At 41.1% G+C, this 21,611-nt stretch overlaps 1 protein-coding gene across 6 annotated transcripts in view; it reads right to left on the minus strand.

Annotated features, from left to right (window-relative positions):
* Positions 1–18,955, minus strand: part of PLCL2 (phospholipase C like 2) — a 110,519-nt gene extending 91,564 nt beyond the window's left edge. For all 6 annotated transcript variants that reach the window (XR_009818786.1, XR_009818787.1, XM_061996780.1 and 3 more), the window contains exons 1-2: positions 18,667–18,955; positions 17,358–17,890 (exon numbers count right to left, since the gene is read on the minus strand). Coding sequence is in view for 4 of the 6 variants with exons in the window: in XM_061996780.1 (XP_061852764.1) it covers positions 17,358–17,669 (312 nt within the window). In the remaining 2 variants the exon portion in view is untranslated. The remainder of the gene's footprint in view (positions 1–17,357; positions 17,891–18,666) is intronic.
* Positions 18,956–21,611: the final 2,656 nt, after the last annotated feature.

Here is a 21,611-nt window from a genome sequence, read left to right on the forward strand (position 1 = left end):
GGACAGAGAAACTTTACATGAGGATGTTGACATGACAGATGTTCCAGAAACTCAACATAATGAAATAATGGGAAATTACTACCAACACAGAAGTTCATAAAGTCAAAATCAGATGTTAGTGTGGAAGAGTTCTGCTACAAATGAAAGGTGGCTTACAGATAAATCAGATTATCTCAGTCAGCACATATCACAAGATCCCTATGCATTGCATTGAGATTCCAGGTCTGGCCAAGATGCTTTCACAAACTGAGGAAAAAGAGGCTGAGGGATTCAGCACATTATTAATAAAAGACTTCCACTCTTTCAAAGTAGACTGGACAGTTGACATGTTAAAAATATCACTCCAAGATTTCAATAAATCTTTTAAGTTATAGATCATACAGGATTTCTTTATAAGAAAGTAAATGTGACATCAGAATATTAATTTAAAAGTGAAACAAATAACAAATAACGAATGATTGCTCATCAAGTAAAAAGAATTAGGAAAATACCAAATTAAACTAACAGGTGGCAGATTCAGAATAAAGACAAGAAGGTACCTTTTCCTAACAAACACATTCAAGATATGGAACTCTGAGCCAGACAATGTGCTACAAACTCCAAAGTGCACAGGGTTCAATCTGTCCTTTACATGTAGATACTAAGTATGAGAATACCACACCTCACTCCAAAAACCCTGGAGCAATAGGTCACTGGAAAATGCTAGGCCAATACTGAGTGATAATGATACATATTTACCTCATCCTTGTACTTATTTCTGAAAAAAAAAAGAGTCCCTGCCTATGGCAGGGGGAACAGAACTGGATGCTCTTTAAGATCCCTTCCAATCCAATTGATTTTACGATAATCTCCCCAACACCACAGAGGTGGCAAGGCCACAGAGCTGGATATCCGGCTCCACAAAGGTGCCTTGCTGCAGCTCTACCCAGATTCCCTATGCTGGCAGGCTTGACTGAAGTCAACAGCTCAAGGGCAAAGCAGCCCAGGAGGCAAAGGAGCAGTGATGGCTGCACTAGCCCTTGTGCAACCATATCCTTCAGCTGACCTCATTGTAAAGCACTGCAGTTACTGGAGGGGCTCCAATGCAGTACTTCGGTACCTTGCCCTTCCCTGTGATAGAATACAGACAGTGCCTGTCAATCAGGGACAGGGCAGCCTGGACAATCAGCACTGAGTTGTCTTTCCTAGTTATTAATAGTTCAGCCTTTGCCAAGCCATGCAACTCCACTCCCTCTACTTTTCAGAGCAGATTGTCCCCATCTAGTATCTATTCAGTGGGCACTCTGCCATCAGTTTATTTTGTCCTGTTGCTCATCCTTTGCCTAGATGACCTTCAGCTCTGCCTTCCTTGCATACTTCTCAGCCTGCATTCAAGCACTGTTCTGCTTGCCCACACTCACTGGAAACAGGATGGAGAAAGACCATTCTTAACAGACTTAAGAATGCATAAGAGATGTGTATTTGAGAATAAACAAATTATTCCATTCCAACGTGTTTATATTCCATTTCTTAAGTCTCTGATCCGCTCCAAATGATGCAGACTGTTGCACCACTATGCTTGCTTCTACAGCACACCTCTGCAACAGAGCAGCTGCTAACTACCAGTTTAACAGCTTCCAAAACCCACCTTTTATTTTCCAACAGGAATACAAGCTAGATGGATGTGAGTTTTTTTGAGGAATTTACATATACAGCCTTTGCATTAAGTCATAAAGCTGCTTCATTCCTGGGCAAGGATACTACCACCACGTATGTGGCTGGCACCAAGAGAAGAAGAAAATATAAGGTAGCTTTGAGCTACATTCCATTTCCTTTCTCCTTGGCTATATCAAGGTGTAAAGGAAAATGAGATATAGAAGAACTGGAGCACAAGCAATGTGCAACTCCGGTACTCTGTACGTTTCCCTTTTCCCTTTATATAAACACTATAATGCTCTGACAGACTTTGTGGTGTGGTTTACTAACAATGAAAACTTGTTTGAATAGCAAACTGGTATCACTGTAGACCATAAGCCAGTTGGCCAACTTGGAACATCACAGGAATACAATATTCTCCTCCTGTGTAGTTAATCATCTACAAGCCACAAAATAAACCTGATAGGTAACTACTATTTTTAATTAGTCTCATTACAGAATATTTTAAATATCTCTGCTTTTAAGTTTTTAAATGCAAGTAGAATTCTGGTTTATTCATACGTTTGGCTCTTCTAGTGAATCCTATGAATCAAGAACTTTCCAATGAATCAGAAATAAATACGATGAAAATCACAAATTTCATTGAATGATACTTGTATTAAATAGGACATTTTGTCTTCCTTATCCATCAAATAAAAGTAGTCTATTCAATTCATCCTGTACATTGAACTAAAAAGAACGCACTGCAAGTCTGGCCCAAGAAAATGACAGTAACTTTATGCTATTACCTTTTAAAAGAAAGAAAAAGCTCCACAAGTATGAAGTGATACACAGTGCTAAAAGAAAAAGAAATATATATCATAAAATCATTTTATGTATATAGTAGAGGAAAAAAAACCCTATTGTTTTTATTATTTTTAGCTACCAATACAGGTCAACTACTAGAATTCAAATAACAGGCAGGCCAGAGAAGAAACTCCCCAGAGTCTCACATCAAAAAAGGAAAACTGGTACTGTGTGGATAGAATTAAAAGTGAAGGAGTTACATGATTCTACATTCAGTTACCTTAAAACACAGCTTTTGCATCAAGTTATTACTTCCTTCTATTTAAAAAACTGCCAGATTTCTTTCCAAAGTATTTCTTAGAAAATATTTTCTTGATAATGGTTCTATCCTTACTGAGACCTTGTTTCTCTATGATATAGAAGTAACATGTATAAACAAGTGTCTCAACCCTAATATACTTCGCAGTAGCTGGAGGAAAACAGATTGTGACCAAAGTTGAGCATAACAAATACCTTCAGTAAAGTATCTCAAAATACTTTGGTTAAGGAACTGGAGAAAAGATGCCCATAAACTCTGAAATTTTTCTAGTATTCACGGTTGAAGCTAAAGCTTAAAATCAGACTTTTTTATTATTATTCTTATTTGTAAGTAAAACAGAGTTATAAAATTCTTGCAGGAGTCACCTTCTCCCAATCAGTTATTCTTAACACTGAAAGAAAATGCAAAATGTTATATAAGAACATTTTTCACTAACATTTTGTCTCAGTCTTCTACAGTTTTAGTACATTTCTTATAATGTTTTACAGTAAAAAAAAATTACATTAAAACAAAGATTTCCTGGAGGCAAGGAGAAATGGCTTTTCACTGCAAATAATGAGCTTAGCAAGCTACAAAAACGGAGATGGAAATGAGTAAATTTCAAACAGCGTAATTTCTGCCTCACAAGTGCAGCTAGTGTAACACACAGAATGACCACAGTCATAGCGAAGAGAATTCTCACATATCATCTGCATAAACATAGTTGGACGAGAACATTTCTTTCTCCTGAGCAGTAGTGCAATGTAGGACAGAAGTCCAAACATGTCTTGTGAGAGTGTTGCCTCTCTCCCCTTCCTCAATGTAGCAAGTACAACAGGCATTCCTGTTTGTTTTCCCACTGAAAAATTTGAAAAAAGATACAGCCTCCTCTCTGGAATGACCATGACTTTCATTAAAAGCAAAGTAGAAACAAATGAAAAGATATTACACCCAAAATTTTATTCTGGCTATATTTGAGAAAGAAATCTTATAAAATAAGAATGCACATAAAAACGACTGTATATCCAGAAGAAGAGTTAAGAAATGTCACATTAATTTCATACACTGTAATGCTGAGAAAAGATGATTTGAGAAGTCACAGAGGGATTTTGCTGCAGCTAAACAATTGCCTCTCACAATAAGATCTCCCAAGACACTTTCCAGCCACAACTTCACTGGCATCCGAAAAAGAAAAAAACCACCACTACAAAATACTAGTAAGTCTAGCAATCCACAGTGTTGTATACCATCCTGAAATAATTTATGAGCTACGAAAGTTGTAGGTAAAGGACTCAAAAATATTGGCCTCTTTTAGTCACATTACTCTTGGCATAAACTGACCTATGATGAGAAATTCTTTTTTTTTCCCCTCTGTCTCATCTGCCCCCTAGAACTTAGCAAGAACTAATATAGGCAACATCAACACTTAACTCATTGCTTTCTGCTTGTTAGCATATGTATTTCTACATTTTCCAAGTAACTCCTTTAAACATTGTGACCATGATTTACACTTCAGTTATCTGTGAGAGCACTGTACTTCCCCCTCATTACCATCCCTGAAACCTGTTAACATTCTCAAGCCTCTGGTTTCAGAAACCTTGGACTCAGATTTAAATTCCTGCCAAGTTGTTGGCCTGAAATAATACAGAACAGGGTTTTTTCTTTAGTAGTATAACAAATTATGACCTTTGAAACTTTTTTCTGAAGTTTTGCCTATCAAGAACAGAATTTTTAAAAAATTTAACTATCAGAACTTATTTTTTAACTGGTATACTTTAGGTACTCTGATTTCTGTAATTGGTTATAAATACAAGAGTCTTCCCAATTTCTTTTCTTCTAGAGAAATTTCATAGAGAGTCAGCTAAACAAACGTTTGGGAGCATCTGATTCCTATTGTCAACACAGTATGTGAATAAAGCTTGCAGAGCCTCTATTCTAACACAACTCAGAAATATATGGTAATTGCTTTCAAATTGCTGGAACGAAGAGTTTAAATATAGGAACAATTTAAAGAACAATTCACATTCTTCTTAAACATAACTAAACGTTAGCCAATTAACTACAAAACTCACAAATTCTTTGCTAAGAGGAGTTTGACACTACTTAAAATACACATTAGAACCCTGCTAGTCTTGCTAATAAAATAAAAATTAAACAAAGCAACAAAATAATAAAACCAAGTGTGTATATTGACAAAAAGTAAAAAGACTTATCAATATTATATTGTTACCTAACGTTATCTGTCCAATGTAATTGCTGTCTGTATAATAACCAAATGGTCTTCCAAATGTTATGGCAAATTTCATGATACTATGTGGTTTGTTCAAGTCCTTATAGATATTTACAGAATCTATAAAATCTATTTCATGGTGAACCATTAGATACCAGGTTAAATCACAAGGTAGTGTGTTTCCTCGGCAAAAGATACATTTAGGTGATGGTATTCTATAAGGTAACTTTACTAAACTCACCAGAAGTGAGAAAAACCTGAAATAAATTCAATAATTAATTACTCGCTTCAGGATATTTCCAATACATGCAGGAATTGTTTACTGACTGTACTACAAACCTAAGCATTAGAATCTGGGATTTTTTAAAGTAAGATTAATTCAAGACTCTTAAGTCTGTGACAAATGGTTAATTTCTTGTTAACATAAAAATTCATTGGTAATTGCCAGGACAAAAAAGTTAAAATTTTGTCCTGGTAAGGCAAGAAGTCTTAAACTACTAATTTGGGAGGTTAAGTTCAGGATTTAGACAGAAATATTAATTTCCACATGTAAAACAATTTAAATCCACATAATGTGCTACTTCCGTTACTCCAAGTGTGTCATTTTCACTAGAAGAAAAATAAGATGTAATCAGACATTTAGAAACAAACAGTAGAATTATCTGAAGCTTTGAAACTTAAAAATTACATAAAGGTAACATTGCTGATAGTGATGCTCAGAAATCATGAATGCAGCACTGGATTTTGTCACAAAGTGAGCACACAAAAACATGAGGTTTCAGGAATACTCAGGAATTCATGAATAACAAAGGTATTTTCTCTCAACTCAGCAGGCCAACTGAGAAGAACTGGCTCACAGAGATTACTCTCTTCTCAGTAGCCAGAATGTTGTGAAGAAAGGAAAAAAAAAAAACAAAGCAATTCCCCTCCATGAAGGAGAAGGAAAGAAGGAAGGGAAAAAAAATAGAGTTTGGGGGGGAAGAGAGGGGCCTTAGAAAAAGTCAGGACTAACAGATCCTAACAGACACCTCACATCATTGCTGCTTTCAACAGCTCAAGTGACAAGTGTTGGGATTTCCTTCCAAGATAATGCTGTTGCATCAATCTTGTGGGATCTAAAACCTTTTAGTTGTTTTTATCCTTCATTGCTTACTGTAACCACTTAATAAGCTTTTTGATCCTCAGACGAATTCTTTTCTGAGGTGAAACATTAGATGCTCTTCTATTTCCATAAAGCTAGCTGATCTCATTGTTATACTTTGTCAGAGTTTCCTAAAGACTAGAAAGCCTTCTTGGCTCCTCTGACTCTGACATAGGTGTCCTGGAAGAGCATTATAAACCCAAAAGAAACAAAAGATTAATAGAATAATGCATTAACACGAGTGTTGGACAAGAACCTTAGAACTCAAAAATCCAGGACATCCAAAATATTACATTTCCAAAAACAAAGTCTTTTTTTCATATTTAACAGTTTATTACATACTGAAAGCACTTTCATCAGTACTCTGGTTTTCAGCTTTATGCAATGTCCATGCCATTTTATTCTGATTCTGGATAAACAAATTTGCTCCACCATACCAGAAGCTAGATGTGATAAGCAGCAATGTCTTGTGCTACCAGCACCATAAAAAGACTGTATAACACATTAAAAGATTTCTAACAGAATTTCAGCCTCCTGCAAAGACATTAATGCCTGAAAACTTCCAACACAAGCATCATCACCAGCACAGACAGTCTTACACAGTTCTTCAAAAAGGTTTTAAATATTTAGTAAAAGGTTTTAACAGCACTCTCCCATTGCCAATTAGTGACAGCGATACCACTTAAATCTTTGATGATGACAACACTAACAGTACATAAAACACAGTCCAATTTAGTATCACAATATTGCTAAACCTTTATTATGCCATAGCGGATTTACACATTTGACTGGCACACATTTAGAATACCATTTTAGTTCTGCACCACAAAAATAAATAAAGTGGAAGTAAAAAGATACACACCAGAATGAAAAAAGCACAGAAAAGCTTCCATAGGTGGAAGAACCAAATAAATTCTTTTGCCTTGAAAAAAACAATGACACAAAGCGAATGTGATTAACACTTTTCAACTCATCTGTGGCATAAAATGTTCTTCTAATACAAGAACCAGAGGACAGCAGTTAAACAAGTAGCTGCCAGGCAACACCAGGCAGAAAAGGACTTCTTCACACAACAGGTAGTGAAGAAACTGCCACAGGATGTTACAGTGGTGAAAAGCTTACAAAACTTAAGACTGGCTTTTGGCAAATAATGGGGGGGGGGAAAAAATCATAAGGGTTATTAACCATAAAGATGTCTTAGCTCCAAATCACTTTAGGCTGTGAGCACATGTCAGTAAAGGAGCCTTTTTTTATTCTTCCATTTCATAGCAATTGCCACTGGTGGCAAGCTAATGAACCAAAGGTCCTTCTGGTCTCACCATAGCAGCCTTTCTTAAATACCCAAGGGCTGGCAGCTGCAGGAAGTAGATTCAGCTACTCTAAGATGTATGGTCAGCCTTCAACATAGGTTCAGGCCTTAAACTCCATGAGAGTTAAACCCAGTGTGAAGGTCTGAATGCCTGGAATCTTTAGTACTAGAATGTTTACTCCCTTTTTGAGGATTCACAAGCAGGCAGGAACTACTGTACACAGCACACAGAGAGCTCAGCTCCATTCTAGCATTCTGCTGGCAATAGAAGGATCTTTATTAACTGTTAAAAAAGAAAAGCAGGGTATAGCCAGTCTGTGGTCTCTCTGCTGCTGAAGCAGAAAAGCCAAGCTACGTGAGGGATGGGGACAGAAAAACAGACAGGGCAATATAACCAAATAGTAAATGACTAATGGTATGAATTCTTCCAGTGCCTTAGTTCTGGATCTACAAAATACCAAAAGAAACAAAACTGAAAGCACTCAGTGCCTTCACACTAAACCACCACTCTCAGAGCAGATTCTAAATCAGGCTGGCTATTCAGTGAAGAAGGACCAAGTGAGAGACACGTGGTAGGCCTTCCTTGAGATAAGGAACAAAGATGAAACAGTGTGAACCTCAAACAATGCTTGTGAGATGCGTAATTCAAACTACTACAATGGGAGGGAACAAAAGAAAATAAAGGAGGGTTGGAGTTTAACAAATAAAATGCATCCAATAAGCCATAAAATGCCCTTGGAGGTTCTTCAAAAGCAAGAAAACCAAACTATCCAAACTCCAACTACTTTTGTCTTCTCTAGCTTTCTCCACTATGTGGTAGCAACGTGCCATGACTAATTACATTCTCAGTTCACATAAATATTAGCCTTGAACTCTAGCATTCAGACTGAAAACGCTTTTTGCAACACTCTGCTATTAGCATATCTAAAAAAAAGGCATTCAGTGACAATTCTCTGTAAAATGGCAAAACGTTTCAGTTGATTCAAGCTACTTCCTGAAGTGATTTATTTCCAATTACTGAGTTTTTCCTGCCTTATGTAGCAAAAATGTATGTATTTGCAAACTCATCAATATTGCAGTGAATGGAACTATTATTTCAGCAACTCAAATTAACTTTCTCTCCAATATGTACATGAAAGATATTCATTCTGCTTCTAATTTACTAGAGGAAAAAGCATGGTAGAGTACATAAAGTTGCTGTCTTGCTTTTTTTTAATTTATTAACAATTGTTCCTGTATTGTTTATAGCAGTTACCTAAACTCAATAAACAACTGCTTACCCTAAAAAAATACAATAAGTTGTCAGGAGAAAACAATCTAATTGAGCTAGATGATCTTTCAAGGTCCCTTCCAGCCCTTGAGATTCGTGATTCTGTGATTTCTGTGTGAAACAAAAGCTTTGACAGGGAGCTGAATGTCTGTCATTTTGGTCCAAATTACAGTCTAATAATGCAAAGAATTAAGCAATGAAATTAATTTAAATAAACTGTCATTTACACTTCATTTTAAGGAGTATATTTAGAGTAAACAGTTGACAGATAAAGTCAAACAGTTTTGTCATTGGGAACAAGGTAATGAAATACATAAAGCATCCAGAATTTTCTATCATAAGAGGTGCTTCATGAAATAAAAACCACACAGATTGTTCTGCTGCAGAATTTCACAACAATTCTTCCTCTCCTATCCTACATGAAAAAGGCCAGTCAAGTATAGGTTTATGTTCACACAGATAGATGCCAACACAGCAAAGTATGCACAGAACCTTATAATGATCTACCTTTCTTAGTGAAGACAGAATAATAATGTCGGAAAGGGAAGGAGGAAGGGAAAGAAACTTAAAAATTCTGTGGAAGTGCTTTCTAATGAAAGAGCCATAGTTCTTTTTCACAGAATCACAGGATGATAGGGTCAGAAGGGACCTTTAGAAATTATCTAGTCCAACTCCCCTGCAGAAGCAGGTCCACCTAGATAAGGTTGCATAGGAACATGTCCAGATGGGTCTTGAAGACCTCCAAGGAAGGAGACTCCACATCCCCTCTGGGCAGCCTGTGCCAGTGCTCCCTCATCCTCACAGTAAAATAATTTCTTCTTCATAAAATATTGATAAAATCACTATTTTCAGTGATTTTATTAAGGGTATTAGGAGAGGTATGACACTAATACACACAATAACAATTATCAGCTATGTATTTGTAAGGTACCTATTTCTTAAAATAAAACCCACAAATAAGTTTACTTTATTAAACTAAATATTTTTACAGTAAATTTATAAATCCCACTTACTATCTTCTTATTTTGTATTTTTCTTTTTATAAAATTTCCAGTAGCTATTCTGAAAAAGGGTTGGTTGGTTTGTTTGTTTAAAGGCACTTCCTGTCTGACTGTGAACTGCGTACTACAATTTCCACAACACAAACGTTTGGTGTGGTTCGGATCCCTGAACACAGTACACAATCTGAAGTACTTAGGGATATTTTATTACTTTCTCTGAAGGGTCAAATGACATTAAAAGGAATCCCAGGAGAGGCAGAAATGAATCACATCTATTTGACTTTCCCAAGGCTGTACTGGTTAACACTGTGAGACTCAGTAATGCTGACTTCCAGTCACATGCTATATTGCACTCTTCACTGTCTTGATGTTTTTGCAAGGTCAAGGTCTAAGAGGGAAAAGGTGATTAAACTTGGGCATGTTCCTCTTCAGAAGCGAGGGATAGATGAGTCTATGCTAATAGTTCCTGAAAAGAAAACATGTAAGTAGAAATTAAGAGCCAAGATGATGGGCAACATATCCTTCCAAAAGACTGCTCCATACATAACCTCCTACAACAGGGAGAAGTAAGTACATTGATTGCACTTCCCTACGTTTAAAAGGCATGACAGATGTGAAAATCAACTGTAAAACAGTAATTATAGTCTTTAGAAATACAACTGCAAACCAGGGAAAGATGACACTTGCTACTTACTCTTCTTAAAGACAAACAAACCAATCCCTCTCAAATCACTCTTTTTTTTATGCCAATATTGCAATCTATTAAGTATATTATAAATTTGTACTTACTGTCTATTATTTTAGTATATTTACTAGGAAACATATTTTCTTACAAATTGTATTTCTGAACTAGATTCTGCAGCATTATATTGCCCAGTTTACAGGCAGTAAAAAACCCTTGATTTTAACTATACAATATAGAAATTGAACTTACATTTAAAAGTCATAAACTATAATAATTTAAGGAAAAAAAAGTATAATTTTATAACAGAAATGAGAACATAGTTAAAACTGGTTGTTCACCTGAAGACTGAAGAGCTGCATGCATGTTAGAGGGGAAGCTGGAATTAGGAAGAACCAGACGAAGAGATGATATGAAATAATCAGAATGCAGTCAGTAGGACAAGTACAAGCTTTTAAACTCTGCAGATGACTGCTTTTGCCCATATAGGAAGAGGAATAGTCAGCCAGCAGTTCTGCATAGAAGGATCACAAACAAAAGGTGATTCTGTGATTAAAACACAAAGAGCATCATACTGAAATTTATTAACAGTTGATCCTGTAGAATAGCAATGGAGCAGAGTAGACTGACCTCTTGAGGTCTTTACCAGTCCTATTTTTAAACATTCCTCAGTAGACTTACGTTGCTGCTTTTTATCATATTTTCCTTTTCTCCATGTATGTTAAATATACATTATTATATACCTTTCTTCCCCCAAAATCTACCTGCTAGTTTATTTATATTTAGACTTCTGAATTTTTCACACAATCCCACATTTGTGTGTAAATATTTTTGTATCAACATACTAGTACACATATTTTAAATTAATTTGGGCCTTAAACAATTGGAAATTTTCAGTTAACGGGTTTGTTAGTAGAGTCAATAGGAATAATACAAAGGTCAATGTCAGTATCATCCATGGACCAGCAAAGCCTGGGAAACTAAATGGTTAACTTGTCCTGTCAGTCTCAGTTTAAATTTTTTTAATCTTCCAGAAATGCAATCAAATCATAGAAGCTATGTATTACCTGTGAGCCATAGGTAGGAGACCACTGTTCTAGTTTAAAAATGTCTACACTAATAGTCATATCTTTGATCAAGCCTGATAATAGGCATTAAAAAAATCACATCAGGTATTCATAATGATTTTTTATTCTATTAATTGACTTTTTCCCCACTGAACACACTGAATATGTTTTGTGGATGTTCCAACGATTTGGGAGTGGAGGGGGTGAGGGAGTTACTATTATTCACGCTAGTCAAGCTCTTTATTCAATCAACCAAAATAGACAAGATCTTCAAGAAGAGAAGTCAGAGAAGCTAAATTAATCCAAATTAAGCTCCTGCTCCAAGTCATCTTTTGGAAAAAATACTTTCTCTTCATGGGCTAGAGTACATAAGCTCACTAAATTACATGCTGACTTGAGTAAAGTGAGTATCCTTGTGTACACATTTCTACAAACACCTCTTTTTTTTTCTTTTTTGTAATTGTTACATATATCCAAATAAAGTTTTGATTACTGGGGTCTACAGAAAGTACTAATACAAATAAAAATATGCAACAAATGCAATGCACAACACACCCACTCAGTGGCTGTGACACATCTCAGTCCAGTGTCACTGTGAACAAGTAGCAAACTGTCTGATGTATATGTCAAATGTATATATACAACATTCCATGCAAATATCTAAGGTATACAGTTTTTAAGTATTGGTTTTAGTTTGGTTTTGTTTTAATTAGGAAGCCGGTAGACAGTAAACAGTAGAAGTAAGAGAAACACCAATACTGATAGGTGCTGGTAACCTATAGTCTAGCTGAGAGTCCAACAAACCAAAGTATGCTATAAAAGAAAAGTTCCAGGATTTATGGAGTTGCAGTTAGCCACGTAGATCTCTTACACTATCTGACAAACCAGAGAGACGAGATATATCTACAACAAATCAACAAAAAGAAACTAAGAAATAAACAAGTAAACCAAACAAACTCAGAAACAGCTCCTCAGAAAAATCTACGCTTTGGTTGTCTAGCTGCAAATCTGCCCAAGGTAAGACATAGGAGTAGCTCAGCTATCAGGGCCTTGTTTCTTAAACGTAAGGCTTTTTTGTGGTACCAATTTTGGTGTCAATTATTACAGGTGCTCTGAGCAAAATACGTTCTATTGTCGGAACATTCATCTCTTTCTTCCACATGTAACTTCTGTAACTAGGAAGAATTCAGCTCATATTCTAGCATTTTGTTTCCAAGGGGAAAGGGTGTGGAGAAAGAAAGTGGTTGCTAATTTTCTCCTTCTTTCCTCTCTATGGCTGTTTTCTTTGAACTTAAGGAGCCTTAGCACTTTTGAGGCTGGGACTGCTCAATCAAGTTTACTTGAAAATGTCTAGCACATTGAAACATTACTTGGGCATAAATATATATCTATTTATAAATATCTCAACAGTATCATAATATGAGTTTCTTTCACAACATGAAAGTTGACTGAAAAACAGGTAATTTCATATACTTTAAACTGATTCCAGCAACCTAACTGCTTTATATCCCTTTAGATTGAAACTAAATGTATATGATCTACTCCTGGGTGTCCATAAAGACTTGCTACCATGCCATTTTGGCTAAGGTAATTTAGGACTGCAAAGAACATAGACCTACTGAAAACACTACTTTAGTTTACCATAAACACAAAAGGTTTTATTAAAGCCTTTAAAATAATCACAGTGGTAAAAAATACTGCACAACATTTTTCCATATTTCATATTTTGTACACCTAATATGAGTAATACAGTATGAACAAGAGGTCACAGAAGATTAAGCACGATAATCATGTATGCTTGCATTTTAATAACAAAAAGATGCATATGCTGTAGAACTCCCCAGTCAAAGACATACATACATATAAGAATGTTTAGTTTCAAAAGCAAAGCCATGCTGAAAAATATACCCTAGAATATATGCCTGCTAAATTGGTACTTCCTTCTCACAGACTTTGGAACTTGGGAGTTGCCAATGCTCAGCAAGTGCATGACTTTACAAAATCAAAACTTGAGTTTACACTCAGAATAAAAAAGTTACAAATTTAAGTTATTGCCAAGAAATTTATTGACAATGAGATCAATCACTACTACTACTGTATGCAAAAAAATCCAACCCTGGACTTTAAGTCAAGACACATTTTGATAAGAACACTTGTGCTCACTGAATGCTGAAACATGTCTCTCAATTTACTTCTCCCTAGGTAACTGCCTTCTCTCCTAAGTGTACCTCTTCTCATTTTATTACTGTAACATCTCTCCCAATAAAGACATACTTATCTGCTGGATCTCCTTCTGTCTAAGTCTGTAGTTTTGACAGACTGTGAGGTCCCATAAGCAGTTATTGGAGATCCCTGGAAGCAAGTAGCTCTGAGGAAACATCACCCAAGTAGTTTGCTGCTTTGAAGACTCTTAAACTCCTACTATTTCAAAGCCTCTTTAAGAAGGATGAGGAGGAACTCCACACAAAAATTCAGAAATCTTATTATCAAAATTCACAGCAGCTAAGGGAAGTCAGAGAATACGTAAATCCACTTTGAAATGCAAGATGGACTCACTATAAATTTATTTTACAGAATATTATGGGAACTGTTTTACAAAATTACATTATAGAAAACCATAGCCAGTCTCACCAAGGATAATATTGCAAAAAAATAAAATAATGACAAAAAATGACATACAAATAAGCAGCATATAAATTAGTTTACAAATCAGGTATCTGAAGAGCCTAAATCCCATGAATGCACAATGTGTTTCACATAAAAACTAGGCACCTACACAATCAGACTCAAACTACCTGTGAACTGATGAACTATCTAGGCAGAAGAATATCTAGTATATATGAAGTCATTTTTTCCCAAAAGTATTAAAAACAGTCATATCTAAAATAAATATAGATGACATAACTTCAAATGTAGTGTTGTCAGATTTTTCCACTCAAGTCATAATTATTCAAACGATAACAGAGTTGTACTGTTCGGTTTTTGGCAGTTAAATAGATTACTGTTCACACTTGCAAAATGGTATTCATCAGTAATAATACCAAAAAGTTGAATAATTTTATATTTCAAAGTGCTATCATTTCTGCAGAAGCTAAGTACTTTGACTTAGGTATTCATGAAATGAAATCCAAAACATATTGCCTTTTCTCATGCTTTTTGATCTTAATATTTCATGAATCCCTAGGTGTTCTAGCCTTCTTTGGTCCTCAGAGAGGCAGAAGGGTGCTGTATAATCAAGTCATATGCTACAAAGTAGTATGATGGCATGATATACACTGTAAACAATACCAGTGTCTTTCTTGGGCTACCACAGAAGAAACAAAACAGTGTTAGGAAATACCAGAGCTGTACAAAAACAAACAAACAAAAAAATCACTGGCAAATCCAGCATGTATTAAGCTATTCCACCAAGCTCAGTTGCCCCGTCTATTGTTGTAATTTCTTTAACACACACACACAAACACACACACACAAATGTACACGCCCAGCATCACTGCTCAAACAGGAAGGGTGGGTGCAAGCTCTCAGATGTGTTCCACTGCTGACTGCCCTTTCTCTCCCTGTGGTTTTTATAGCAAGGTCCAGGAGGCGTAACACAACTTAAGATACACTGCTAGTCTTGAATTCCCACACGTTTTTCCATCATCCAGCTAAGAGAAAAACTGAGGTAAGGGGCAAAGCACGGAGTGAACGATGTTAGAGAAAGGAATGATTATGAGGAATTACTGCTATTCTGATTTTGGTGAAGGGACAAAAGGCAGATTGAGTGTATAAACTGATCACTTTCACTTGGTGTTGTGATCATGTTATTTTCATTTTGGTGTGGGGAATTCTTTTATTGTTGATGTGACTGAAGTTTGTGAAGACTGTGTGATGAATGTGGATTTTAACGATAATTCTTAAATATGTCATTCACACAGGCAAAGGGTGGCATGTACTGGGTTTGCATGGCAAGGCTTTCAGAGCAGTGGGGGCTACAGGAATGGCTTCTGTAAGAAGCTGCCACCAGAAGCTTCCCCCACATCCAACAGAGACAATGCCAGCCATCTCCAAGATGGACCTGCTGCTGGCCAAGGCCAAGCCAGTCAGTGACAGTGGTAGCACCTCTGAGATAACATATTTCAGAAAGAGGAAAAAATGGCTTGCAAAAATGGCAGCCAGAGAGAAGGGAGAATATATGTGAGTAATAACTCTGCAGACAGCAAGGTCAGTGAAGAAGGAGGGGGAGAAGGTGCTGCAGGCACTGGAGCAGAGATTTCCCTGCGGCTTGTAGTGCAGCCCGTGGTGATTCCCCTGCAGCCATGAAGGACAGACACAGAGGAGCAGAGATCCACCTGCAGCCTGGGAAGGACTCCACACCAGAGTGGATGCCTGAAGGAAACTATGATCCCATGGGAAGCCCTTGCTGGAGCATGCTCCTGGCAAGACCTGTGGATCCATGGACAAAGAGAAGCCAATGCTGAAGTAAGTTTGCTGTTGGGACTTGTGACCCAATGGAGGGCTCATGCTGGGGCAGTCTGTTTCTAAAGGACTGCACCCCATGGAAGTGACCTACACTAGAGCAGTTCATGAAGAACTGCAGCCCATAGAAAGGACTCACATTGGAGATGTTTGTGGAAGACTGTCTTGCATGCAAGGGATCCCACACTGTAGCAAGGGAAGAGTGAGGAGTTTCCCCCTGAGAAGGAGGGAGGGGCAGAAACCACATGTGATGAACTGGCCGTAACCCCCCGTGCCAGGTCCCACTGCACTGCTGGAAGGGAGGAGGTAGAGAAAAATCAGGAGTGAAGTTGAGCTCACGAAGAAAGGGGGAGGGGGGGGAAGGGAAATGTTTTAAGACTTAGTTTTATTTCTCATTATCCTACTCTGATTTGATTGGTAATAAAACTAATTTCCCCAAGTCAAGTGTGTTTTGCCTACGGCTGTAATTGCTGAGTGACCTCCCTGTCCTTATCTTGACCCATGAGCCTTTCATTTTCTCTCACCTCAACCAGTTGAGGAGTGATAGAGCTGGGCACCTGGCATCTAGCTAGGGTCAACCTACCACAGCTGATTTTGGAGGCATATAAATATCTAAGAAGACAATAAATCTAGCTTGGTTTTGACCTCGGTTCTTAGGTACCTGAAGGTGTGCTTTATTTTACAGATGGTATAGCTGTTACACCAATGGAGTCATTTCTCTATATTCTCTCAATGTTTTCACTGGAGTTGGGAAAGCTAACCCAAGACAAAGTGTCACCTATCAGGAGCCATGGTTTTAAGAACAGAGAATAATGGTATTTGTATAAATAATTGTATCAAAAAAACCCTACTCCCATTCCTTTTTCCTCAGTCTATGTTCTACCATTGATGCTCTCACTACTTTTCAAGCTGAAACATTAGCTTTCAGAATATGCAGAGTATAAAGATGTTTATATAGGTGAAGTACAACACAGCCTACTGTTAAACAAGCTGTCACTTTTAACAAGAATGCTCCCTATTCTACCTTCCCCCACCCCCAGCCCAATGAGATCCTGAATCTCTGATTGCCTGCTGTGTGCCTGTCACACACACAAGCCAATGGAGCCACAAAATTGCTCTGCACAGGTGCATCCCAAACAACAGGATACTGTATAATGCCTGCCAGGCTGGTGCCCATGTTGTCTTTTCATAAGCCAGCTAGTTTCCCATCTTCTCCTTCTGTTTTGCTAAACCTCAAAGCACGGTGTCCCCTCCAACCCCCAGCATGGATGCCATCCCTTCACCGTTGTCCACTTCTAACAAAGGAAAAAATCAAGTCCCCTCACCACAGAAAAAAAACCAAAACCCCACAACCAAAAATAAAGCTCCATATCCTTTTATCTACAGCCAAGGGTCTGTGAGCCAAACGCCCACATCTCCCTGCCTCTGTCACAGAGATACAGCCAAGACTCCTACAGGGAGGAGCAAGTGCTCTTACCTTAATAATGCTGCTCCTTCGGGGGATGCCGGGTTTGCCTTCTCGTTGTTGACTGGTGGAAAATCCTTTCTCTTTGCTGCTGCTCTCCGGGCTTGCAGGAGGAGCGGATCCCGGCTGGTCTCCGGCTCCCGCTAGGGCACAGTCCCCGTTGGAGACCCGGGTGCCTGCACTGTCAAAGCGGGATCTCCCGCCGCCGCCACCGCCTCCTCCTTCCCCATCTCCCGCCTTGAAGGCCACCTTCCCTTGGACCGGCCCCGGGGAGGATGGAAGCCCCCCGCCACCGGTGCCGCCACCGCTGCCAAACTCCGCCATCAGCCGCCCTGACTACAGCAGAAACAATATTGCTGTCCCTCTCCCCTCCTCCCGCAGCTGCTCGGCGGCGGCTCTTCTTCCGCTTTCCGCGTATTTACGATCGGGGGATTTTGAGCAAAAGTCTCTCCCCTCCGCACATTTGGCAGCTGCGGCCGCGGAGCTCCAAGGCGGGGGGGATAACCGCCTCAACGGCGTCTCGGTGAGCACCAGTCCTTCAGCACCTGGGGAAGGAAAAGAAACGAAACGTGACAGCCTGCCCTCACACGAGGCGGCGGCGGGCGGGGGAGCGTTACACCCCAGCGCGCTCCCCTGCGCGCACACACACACACCCGCGCGCACACAGACACGCGTGGGAGGGGAGGGGCTGCGCGAGGTCTCCGCGAGGCGCCCCGCAAGGGCGAGCCGCCGGGTCCTGTGCCGCCGCGGGGTCGCGCAGGACGCCGGCAGCGCCCGCCGCGCGGGAGAGGAGCCGGCCCGCCCCCACCGCGGCCCGCTGAGCGGGGAAGGCGGGGGGGTGCGGGAAACGGCCTGAGAGGGACCGGGGGGCCTGCGCGGCTCAGGCTGCTCAGCTGGGAAAACGAGAGACGTTGATGGCGGTATTTTCGCCGTTACGGCGAAACCCACGATCGGCAGAGCAACGAAGCGGGAGCGAAAAGAGAACTTGAAGAACAACACACCCCAAACCCTCCGGCCCCAGCCCGCGGCAAAGCTCGTCCCACGCAGAGCGGGGACGACCCTCCGCAGCCCCTCTCCGGCCACGCGCGACGGCGAGAAGCGGCGGAACAGGAGCAACGCCGCCGCCCCGCGGGGCACCCTCCCAGGCACCATCGGCAACTTTTCTCCTCGCTGTCTGCCGACATCCAGCCGCCTCGTAGCGCCTACAGCCGCGGCCCGGGTAGCAGCAGCCCCCTTCCTCCCGCGCTCCCGAGCCCGCTACCCGCGCAGCCTTCCCCCGCTAGCCGGCCTCCTTCCCGCACGCTGCGTCCCCGCTACCCACCTCGGCGGCAAGGTGGCAAGGGGAGCTCCCCTGCTGCCGCTGCAGGAGCCGCTTTTTCGCCCTCTCCCCTCCTCCCCGCTATGGTCGCCGCCTCTGCCCGGAGCCGGATACAGAGAGAAACTGATTCATGTGGTTGCTTCCCTCGCTCTCTGCTGCTGCCGCCGCCTTCCCCGGCTCAACGCTCGGCAACAGCCCCGAGGGGGGAAATGCCGGCAGCACCGAAAGGAGAATCAGCCCCGACCGCCCCCGCCGGGAAACTCTTCGGGGAAGGCAAAGCAAGCGAGCCGGGCTCGCCCCCCGCTCCGCCCGCCGCTGCCAATCACGGGGGCCGGCCCCGCGCGGATTGGGCGGCCCCGCCGCCAGCGCCCCGCTCCGGCAGCTCGGGGGCGCTCCGCCGGAGGGCAGGACCCGCGCGCGCCCGGCCGCCTCGCCGCCGGCCGGCCTCTTCCCTCGCCCCGGGGTCATTGGCGGATGCCACCACACGCTCCCTCCCGACGCAGGCGCCGCTGGCGGCCACGGAAAAGCCGCGCCTCGCTCCCGCGCCCGGCCGCATCCTCCGGTGGCGGCTGCTCGCCCCGGACGGCGGCTCCCGACGCGCCGCCAGCCCTTCCCGCCTCTCCCGTCGGGGCGCAGCGCCCCGCACCCGCCCTGCCCGGCGGACGGGCGGCGGGGCGCGCAGGAAGGGCGGAGGCAGCGGCCCAACGGCAGCTCCCGCGTGTCGTGAGGCGACCCGCGGCCGGTGACCGCCGGCCGATCGAGCGCCTGGGTCCTGCCGCCGGGACTGTGCCGGATCCCGCAGCGGGCCGCGGGTGAGGAGTCCGCTTCGACCGTCAGGTTAACCAAGGAAAGACTGCGATGACTGCTGAAATACTAAAAGCCTAACGAAAACTGCTACTTGACTGTTACCCTGGGAAGTGTGTCCACAGCAGAGTAGACGCGGCCAGCACGCCCTTGCATACCCCGTACAAACGGTTTGCAACAAACACAAGTGACTTGGTTTATAAGAGAGAATTCGAAGAGCCACATGCCTATGACATGGCTGTGTATTGCAAAAGCTTGGTATTTCATGATTAAGTCGAACAAAGGGAAATCCTACAGCTGAGGCTCTCAGCCTTCTGAAATTCAGAAGTAGGGTCAGAGGGGAGGTGCTACATTGAGGGCACGGGCAAAATTAGGAGTCACAAAAATAGGAGTGCAAAGAGTCATGCTGAGCAAAGAGACACCTGAGACAGCCTGCGCCATCTGACCTTCAACATTTGGCTGAAGTGCTTAGTGCAGAGCTAGACTTGGATTATCGTTGGACGAAAGCACTATGCATTTAATTTAGGTTTCCCCAGTTGCCCTCTGGAGATTGCTGACTGTGGTTGGAGCCCTGGCATCAAAGATCAGACACCTACCATAGATACCAAGAATACGGCAGCATAAACAGCCCCTTTTCGTGAGCTGGTGGAGAGTCACATGGTGGAAACAGTGGAGTGAACAGTACATTTTCAATCCTGTCCCTCAGCTCTGGGGCCTTACCCCACATTGCAGAGCAGTGCCACCCTCCATTGTTGGCTCACTACCCTGAGCCGTCTCCAAAAGGAAGGAACTTCCATCTTCTTCAGAACACCAAGGAGTAGCTCACTCCTCCAAAACACTGAGAGGCACAGGAGCGATGCCTGTTTCTGACTTCAGTCATTAGATCACTTGGAACTTGACAGCCCTTATTCAATTCCCTCTCCTGCTGAAGGGATTCACATCTGTGTCCCCACTGCCATTAGACAACCAATTACAGACCAGTTCTAGTGAGAGTGTTTTCCTTGGGAAGCTGTGCCACAGTGTAGAAAGGAAGCCAAGATACATGAAGCCAGAAGGAAGATGGAGCCCACGTAGGAACGTGCCTGCAGTTTAGCAGTAATCTGCCCATGGGCATTATTAAATAATTGTCCTGGTATCAAGGAAAGGACCAAACAACTGACCTTTGTGGTGAGAGGTCTAGTAACTTAAGATACAGGAACACACTTATTTTTGTATCATGGAAGTGCCACATCACTCCCACAGAATAAATCTGCTTCGGGTACATAATAATTACCTGTAATGAATCATAAATCTCTGGTCCAGGACTTGCAGACAATATTCTGCCTGCAGGTCTGGACAATGATGTTCAAGGGACCATGAAGTATGATCCAGCTTGGAGGAAGGTGTGAACCTATTTGGAGGATATTACTTATTCAGTATCATTTCTAGTGGGTCAAGGAAGTTCAGAACCTGACACTGCTATATCACTCATATATCATCCCAATTTTAATCAAACTAGTAACAATAGAAAAGTTTAAATGAAAACCTAGACTTTCACAGGATTTAGGCTGTAAACGCTGAGGGACACTAATGTTAAGATTTTAAATAGATAAAGTTTGTGTTTTCCATTAGCTGGATACATGGTGATTTTGCCATTTGCCCTTATCTGAACATCTCTTACTTGAATACTTTGCCTTGTCATTTAAGGAGGAATGGGCAGCCTTAAATAGTAGAGGAACATTCAATATTTGCAGATGTGCACATCACAAACCATCCCTACAAGAGACACTTTGTTGTTAGAATCATTAGCATTTCTTCTGGAGAATGAGATTTACATGCAACAGGTAGACTACGTTATTACACTATTTTATTAGAATCATTTGTCACAGAACGTTGCTAGTAAACTGGTGAGGGAGATGTGTTTCTGTCATTTTGCTACTTAAGATGCATATACTAGAATACCAGTTTTAAGACTTTAAACAAAATTTGTTCAGTAATGTCTCAGAGAAAAAAAAAAAGAAAAAAAACCACTCAATTTTCAGCTGTGCTTATCTCTCCAACCAATAGAAACAAGATAACACTGCTGAAAAAGAAATCATTTCACTTCAGCCTTAGCAGTTCTGTAATGAATGATATCAAGACCTGCAGACATTGACAGACTTTTT

The sequence above is a fragment of the Colius striatus genome, chromosome 5, assembly GCF_028858725.1.
Source record: "Colius striatus isolate bColStr4 chromosome 5, bColStr4.1.hap1, whole genome shotgun sequence".
In the NCBI taxonomy this organism is placed as follows: domain Eukaryota; kingdom Metazoa; phylum Chordata; class Aves; order Coliiformes; family Coliidae; genus Colius; species Colius striatus.